Genomic DNA, 8,128 nt, shown 5'->3' with positions numbered 1-8,128 from the left:
TCGAGCAACTACAACAATTTTGCTAGACATATTCTCCCGAACTACGCTAGCTGGCACAATCTTACCGCTCACTATGACCACGTCAAGACTTTGTTATTCCTAAACCCACCTTTAAACCTGCCGTATTGATTCCTCATATACGTTAGGAGTGACGTTGTTCAATAACTATCTAACTATGTACCCTTTCACAAGCAATACATAATAAATAGGCACAGTCAATTGATGATCATTCAATCAACAAAAATAAGCACGCAGATAAACAAGTAAAGAAATCCAAAGGCTAAATTATATTCAAACTTAACAAGAATTCATCCTCCAAAAGATTCCATCAAAACCCGAAATAATAAATTAGCTACTCATAGTGGTATGTGAAAATACAATGCTAAAATTTATAACCAATAATAGAAAATAGGAAGAAAAGAAAAAGTCAGTGGTTGAATCTTGTTCCTTAGTGTATTCTTGCCTCTAAGGTGTTGTGTAACCCTAAAGTAGTGTCTCCTCTCCAAAGTTATGTAAAAATCATGTTTAACGTATATTTATATGATCTAGGTAGGGTGGAGGGCAGTCCGATACAATCCAATCTCGGATAGGAGAGCTGGAATTTGCGTCTTCCTTTGCGCGTGGCGCGCCCATGGACTCGGACTCAGCTTTCGCAATTGTCCAGCTCGCGAAGCGATCCGTGCCTTCGCTTCACTTCACTATTTTGTGTCTTCAGTTTTTTTTTTTTTTTTTTTTTTTTTTGCGTCTGTTTTCGTGTCACACACGAGATTGGACGAGATCCCAATTCTTTTCATCTCTTCCTGTTTGTTATCTTTTGATCATTTATCATCCAAACTCGTTCCTACACATAAGAAACATAATGAACATATTTCACTTCAAAAATCATGTAATCTTCCGCGACTCACACAAGAATTAATATGTAAATATACTAAAAAATATGCATTTTTCATCATTTATCACAAGCCATCGTTCCGTTCTGAAGTTACACCGTAGATAATTCATCACCTTAGCTTTTTCGTACGTAATTACCTAGTGCATAAAAGTTAATTAATCAAGAAAAATAACACTTAGTAGTTATGCCTTTTCGGATAAACTCTGTTTGAACATTATTTACTATTTCGTAAATGACCAAAAGTTAGTTGATATCTATCTTCACGTAATTGGATTAAATTTTTGATGCATGCATCTATAACTTGTTGTAACACACGCTAAAACATGCAAATATATACTGAAAGTTGCTTCAAAAAGTTAGAGACAAGGAAATTAAAACCATTATAACATGATTATTTTAATCAAATCTTTGAATTCAGTTTCTAAGTGAATATCATGGTACGAGACATGATTATTACTTGGAAGTTAATGAAACAATCTGAATAAACAAATGTAGTTGGAAAGGACAGCAAAAGCCCATACATATGATTTGGTCACATGGTTAAAGATTTGAGACATCATCTTTTTCCTTGTCATGAATATATATATATATATATATATCTCTTCTTATAGCCAGACTTAAGCAAAATACAAAAGCTTTGTGTTCTGGAAATTCCAATATCAAAAGAGAAAGAACAATAATGTACACTAACAGTAAAAGGCCTTCTTTTCAAAGAGAGAGTTTTGTTATACAAGTAAGAGGTAGTAGTGCTGAAATATCCTCAGAAAATTTTCAATCTTCTAATAAATTGATCAATTTCTCAGCTATGAAGCTTTTTGATCGCTTCCGAAAGATTGTTTTGCGCTTTGTTTTTCCGATTCCAACGTCCGGCCGGAGGAGGCCGAATCGAGCTCAGGGAACGATGGCCTCCGGGCCGGGCTCAGGACAAAGGCGGAGGTCATGTGATAGGCCCGACCCGCCCAAGACTTCGTGTAGTTCCTATTATTCATCATCTTCTCATTATAATGAAGCTATTGCTGATTGTATAGAGTTTTTCAACAAGTCTTCACAAGATCAGGGAATTTTCAGTGGTAGAAAATCCGACGTTATTGTGTAATTTTGTTTATCTTTGAAAGGTATTACTATATGCAACCTTGCTTGGTGCTTGTGTTGGCTTTTGAATTTTGAGCGTTCGAATGATCCCATGTTGTAAATTTATGCATATATAGTTGTCGCACATGTGGAATATCTTCAGGTTTAATTATAGTAACAAATTTGCTTGTCTAAATCTTAACTTGAAGACAAGGTACTCAAGTCTCTCTATAACAATATCGTTTTTTTTTTTGCTTTTATAGTAAATAGTTATTACACATATAACAATATTTATCGTTTAAATTTTTTTTGGTTGTTACAGAAAAAAATTATCCAAAATATAACTTTTTCCCCCTTTTAATGTTATATATAAAAAGATAATTTTAAGTTAAAATCTCAAAATATATGCATGCTCACTATTTATGTAGAAAAAAATTACTATATTATTATTAAATTCATAACTAAACGTACAAAGATTTAAACTCTAACGCACACATTTCAAAGCTAAACTACTAGAAACTAAATTCTTTAAGTATTTTAATAGACTTAAATAAAATATTTAATTATGGAAGTTAATACTAATGTATATTTTTATTATAACTGGTGTATTATGGTTTTAAAAGATTTGGTCAAATTAATATCTTTAGATTTACTTATTGTTATATAAGTATGTTATTATAGAGAAGTCTGACTGTAATTGATATTTGTAAAACCCATTCTCTGTTCATTAGTACAAGAAGCGAAAGGAACTACATATCATTCAAGTAATAATACAACATTATTGAAAAATTTACACAAAGAAACACATCTATATAACTCACACGGTGTGGTTTACAAGTTATACTGTATAGTGAGCAGATTATAGTGCGCATCCGAAGAATAGTGGCTGAAGGTATCCCTGAGAATTTTTCCCAATAAAATAAAATAAAATCACACTGTGATTCTAAACAAAATTATTGAAAATTTATCGGCTATATATAGTATTGAATTGCCTTACTCCTCGTGATTTGCATATCAATTTGTTCGAGCTGATTAAATATCAGAATTACTACGCTTCTTCCTAGAAAAAATTCCTCCTATAAGTGGAATAAGAGGGATTTTCTTCTTCTTCTTCTTCTTGTTCTTGAGAGAAGGATGCATTTGTAAGAACACCATAACTTGTTCTTTGGATTTTTGCTCAAATTTTAAATTCTCAAGCTCTTTTCTTGTGCGTTCAAGTTCTTCTTCTAAAGAAGAGAGACAAGTAACCATTACAAATCTTTCTTCTCGTGCTTTTTCTAGTCTTTGCTTTGTCTCTTGCAGCTCTGTAGTTACTGTTCCAAGATCAAATGGGTCACTCATGTCATCTTCACTTGATGATGATCCATCCTTCTTCTGTTATCCGCAGAAAATGAAATCCAGGAAAAAAATGAGTAGTTGTATCCAGAGATTAGTTATGTCGGGATAAGTTATATTGTGATTAGTTATGTTGAGACAATTGGCAGTGCCACATTCAAACAAGGGGTGTCAATCGATACCTCTTCGTCGAAAAATTACAATGTATTGCTAAATGAATTTCTCTATTTTATGTATATTTATTATATGTTGACTCCCCTTAACTTTTCGGTATATCTAGGTTTTTATATTTTGATACCCCTTGGTGAAAATTCTAGCTCTGCCACTGGTTGAGACTAATTATTCTAGTATTATTTCTTATTGATTGTTTGATATGTTGTTTTAATCCTAAGATTGTAAATTTTACTGTTTTATCTTGGGATTACTAGTGCATACTTTGGTGGGTATAAGTTATGACGATAATGTTTAATCCTAGAATAACTTATCCCAAGATTAGTAACCAAACAAGGGATAAGGCGGTAATACTAAATTTTTATCCCATGATTATTTTTGTTTAACCATCGTACCAAACGACCCCTTAATATGATTAGCAAGTTATTTCCACTTATTTTCCAGGTTATCAGATGGTGCTTGCTGTAATTAACAGTACTTATTGTTGCAGATAACTTAACGTGGTGATATTAGAATATTACTCCTATATGGTATTGTCACTAAACAGAAATTAAAAACAAACAGGTTGAATACTTCATTGTAAAATTATTCAGAATCTTTGATATATCTAAGTATCTTAATTCTTAGTGCACCCTTTTTTCCACTGTATCACGCCTTAATTTATTCTCTAACATGAAAAAAATATACTTTATTGCCGCTCAAGCAAAGTCCTCTAATTTGTTGTTCATTTTTTTTAGGTTAATTCATCATTTTTGTACCCACCGTTATGCACATTCACATTTTAACATTATGAATTTCAATATACACAGGTAGGAAAACAATTTCCCTGCCCTATGTATACAAAATACATCAAGCTTAGTTACACTCTAGAAATTAAAGTTGTAGCGGACTAGACTAACTACATTGGTTTCAACTGAATCCATCCTATTTTAGATTCAGACCATAGTTTTATGAGGATTTTTCAGAAATCACTATTTTTAGTGGCTATTAACTTTCTATATCTATCATATATATAATTACTTCCTATAGCTATTATTAAGTTGTTACGGTAGTGTATTCGTTGTATTACAATAGCAAAAAGCGCCTAAAAATCAGGGCAGTCCAGCTGTACGCGCATGTATTCACATGTATTCGCGCCATGTATTCATGAATACAACAGCAAAAAGCGCCTAAAATTAGGGCAGTCCAACTGTACACACATGTATTCGCGCTGCTGTATTCATGAATACATCAGTAAAAAGCGCCTAAAATCAGGATAGTCTAGTTGTACGCGCATGTATTCACATATATTCGTGCCATGTATTCATGAATACAATAATGACAATCACCTTAAAAATAGGTATGTCTAGCTATCTAAGAGAGAAGAAAACATAAATAGCGTATTTCATGCCTCAATGGTAGTATATACCATAAATACTTATTTTGCTACAAAATATAAAAGGTAACTATAGAAAATAATATTTTAAAATCATTTTAGTTTATAACAAATAGGGTGTATACTTTTCTATAGGAGGTAAAAGTTCCTAGTTTTATATTCAAACCATTAAAACCAAAGACGGATCCAGGATTTGAATTTTATGGGTTCAACCTTTAAGGTTTTTAGCATTGAACCCATTGCGTATTTGAATCATGGGTTCATATCTACTACTCATTGTTATAATTTCAATGAATTTTTACACATAAATTTATGTTCAGCATCAAAAGTACTGGATTTAGTTAAACCCGGTACCTATATATTACATCCGGCTCTGATTAAAACAATAATAAATATTATATTTTGAATCCACTTAGTATAACTAAAATAATTAAGTAAAAATGTAATTTGAATTCTGCTATATGTAGTCAAATAACATGTAATTAAATTTGCTATACTATAACATAAAGTGAAGAAGGGAAATGGACCTGTTTAAGCTTCTTAGCAGAGTAGAGCTCTCCAGCAAGAACTCTTTCTCCGAATAACATGACTGCCTCTTTTACTGAACTAAATGGAGCACTCGTATCGATCTCCGCGTTCACAAACATCGTTACTCCTCCTCCTAATCCTGTCGTATTTTCCATTATCAGTTTCAGCACTGTTATCCGACGAATAATGTTATGTTATGTTATGTTTGTTGAAGGAGGGACTGACTATAAAAGAGGAACCAAAGAAGATGGAGAAGTGGAGCTTCGTTTCTTCACGTCCACTTCACTTGAATTATTCTGTCATGGATCGGATCCAGCTCTTTCTTTTGGTAAAATATAGAGTTGATTCAAGCAGAAGCTCTAGCAATTTGGGCTGGATTTTATGGGCCATTTTCTCTGGTTTCCATTTTGGTAGACCTACTTTGATTTGGTGATTTACGCAAATGTCCATTTTAGTCCATCACTTTGATTTGGTGATTTACGGAAATTTATACAAATGTACCAAATAAGTTTCAACTTATCAACCTCTAGTCATTAGTCATAGACTTAGCAAAACTAGTCAAACGCATATAAAAATTGAAAAACCAAATAAATAAGGTTCTTTCTCTCAAAGAATTACATGCAAAAATTTCCTTCCATATTTTAAAATGTGATTAGCAACATTAGATTTAAGACGGAAAGGAAAATTTTCAATTCCAGAAAAATGAGGTAGTAAATAAGGTGATGCAATACAAAAAAAATGCAATATTCCAAAAATAGAAGCAAAAAATAACTTTTTCAATGGGTATAGTTAAAATTTATTGAAAACATATAGATAAGTCAATATACAAAATTTGAGGAAGATTGGAGGTGATTTGGACTGGTTGTGTATCAAAATTCGTAATTAAATTGAGTTCAAAAAAATCTTTCTGCGACAATATATCAAACATGTATCACGCATGTATCTCACATACAACTATACATGGATATACATGTGATACACAATTGATACAAATGTGATACATAATTGATACATAGTGTGATGCACATATCATTTTCTTTCATGTTCAGTTTTTACTTCGAATTTTTAATCCAAGCCACCTCAAAACTTCACTAAATCATCCCAAAACTGAGATACAAGCTCCTTAAGATGTACCCAATCTATTCTAATAACACTCACTCAAAAAAAAAAAGCAAAAATAGATATATTTTGCTACAAATAGCTAATTGGCTAATATTAATAATATTTTATAAATTGGCCAATTTTTATAATAAGCTACTTATAAATGGACATAATTGGTAGTTTCCCTTGATTTGGTGATTTTTGCAAATGTCCATTTTAGTCCATCATTTAGAGTTTGTCCATATTTTAAAAGTTGTGCAAATATAGCCCTTGATAAATTATTCTTTCAGACAATGTTAGACTCGAGGCTAATGTTAGCTCATATATTATTCAACCTTACAGACAAAATATTAGACCATGGTCTAACGTTTCACATAAGATTTTTAGTTTGCTCAACAAAGATCTTTAGACCAGGATCCAAAAGGTCCATAAGTTGGGAAAAAAAAGAAGATAATATCAACTATTCCAAAAAGGGACGACCCACGAAAATTTCTGCCGAAGAGGACATTTTAGCTGGCCACCCAACCAGTTAAATTGAAAATAGTCGATGAATGTATAATATATACATAATTTATATATTATATGTGTATAATTATATATAATCTATATATATAGCTAAAAAAATTAAATAATATATGTGATCGGCTATTTGTTTAAAGATCCCTTTCAATAATTCAAATACTATTCTAATTGTATTTATCCACAATGCTGAGAACATACAGTGCAGCAAGTCAAACAAGTCATGAGAAGAACATTTGAAACTCCGACACAAACCAAAAGCAAACAAAAAATGTGAAAATCTAAGCACAGCTACTTCTCTTGCGTCAACATCGTCTTCTCCGTCAGTTCTGTAGCTTTACAGCCACAACCACAATCCCCATAATTTACTCCTACGGAAAAAAACGTAAGAGCCAAACAGAAATTAAATATTAACCAAACAAAAGGTTGTTTAAGTAAGCATTAACCTTATTTATATGAGGAAAATCTATTAACCTTAATGTATATATTAAGAGAATCGTCCAACTACTTTCTTTCTTTTCCAAAAATTTTATTAGTCAAATATAATGTTGTTCCCTTTACCCTTTTAGATAAAATTAGTATTAGTACCCACGCCATGCGCGGACACAAATTATGTCAAATTATAATCTAGGTTGTTTGAATCATGTGCAAATAACCTTAAAATATAAACCTTTCATATAAAAATTATATAACATTAGACATTAATTTTGAAGCAAGATATGAAATTATTATTCAAATCTCGTAGTAGACAACTTTTATTTTATTTGTAGCAACCTAATCCCTTGATTTTAGTACTTGTATTTCTACTAAATATGTCATGTTGTGATTTGTGTTGTTTGAACACATTATATCATATTATTTTAAGAAAATTCTTACTGTCACTTTGTTTTTGACTGAAAGTCAAATATGTCTTATTCATCATATTATTTATGCAAATTCTTTTTTATTTTGTTCTTTTCTTATAGTTATTGTATTATTTATTATTTAATATTATTATACTGTCATATAATTTTTATTAGATTAATAATTTAATTAATATCTTGCTTATTATTTTTATAATAGTCTTTAATAAATATAAATATTTTATTCTTGAAATTTGGTATATTTTTATGCTTGTATCCTCTTATTCGGAATTT

The 8,128-nt window shown here is 31.1% G+C and overlaps 1 protein-coding gene across 1 annotated transcript; it reads right to left on the bottom strand.

The window, feature by feature from the left end:
* Positions 1 to 2,752: 2,752 nt before the first annotated feature.
* Positions 2,753 to 5,635, bottom strand: LOC107790578 (WEB family protein At1g75720-like). Its single transcript, XM_075248912.1, has 2 exons — positions 5,372 to 5,635; positions 2,753 to 3,337 (listed from the first exon to the last, which is right to left on the bottom strand). The coding sequence occupies exons 1-2, from the start codon at positions 5,525 to 5,527 to the stop codon at positions 2,996 to 2,998; spliced, it is 498 nt and encodes a 165-aa protein (XP_075105013.1). The 5' UTR covers positions 5,528 to 5,635; the 3' UTR covers positions 2,753 to 2,995.
* Between the last annotated feature and the right edge of the window lie 2,493 nt (positions 5,636 to 8,128).

The sequence above is a fragment of the Nicotiana tabacum genome, unplaced genomic scaffold (genome assembly GCF_000715075.1).
Source record: "Nicotiana tabacum cultivar K326 unplaced genomic scaffold, ASM71507v2 Un00336, whole genome shotgun sequence".
NCBI classification, from domain to species: Eukaryota; Viridiplantae; Streptophyta; class Magnoliopsida; order Solanales; family Solanaceae; genus Nicotiana; species Nicotiana tabacum.
The sequence above is the reverse complement of the archived record's forward strand: the minus strand, read 5'-3'. Positions and strand labels throughout refer to the sequence as shown.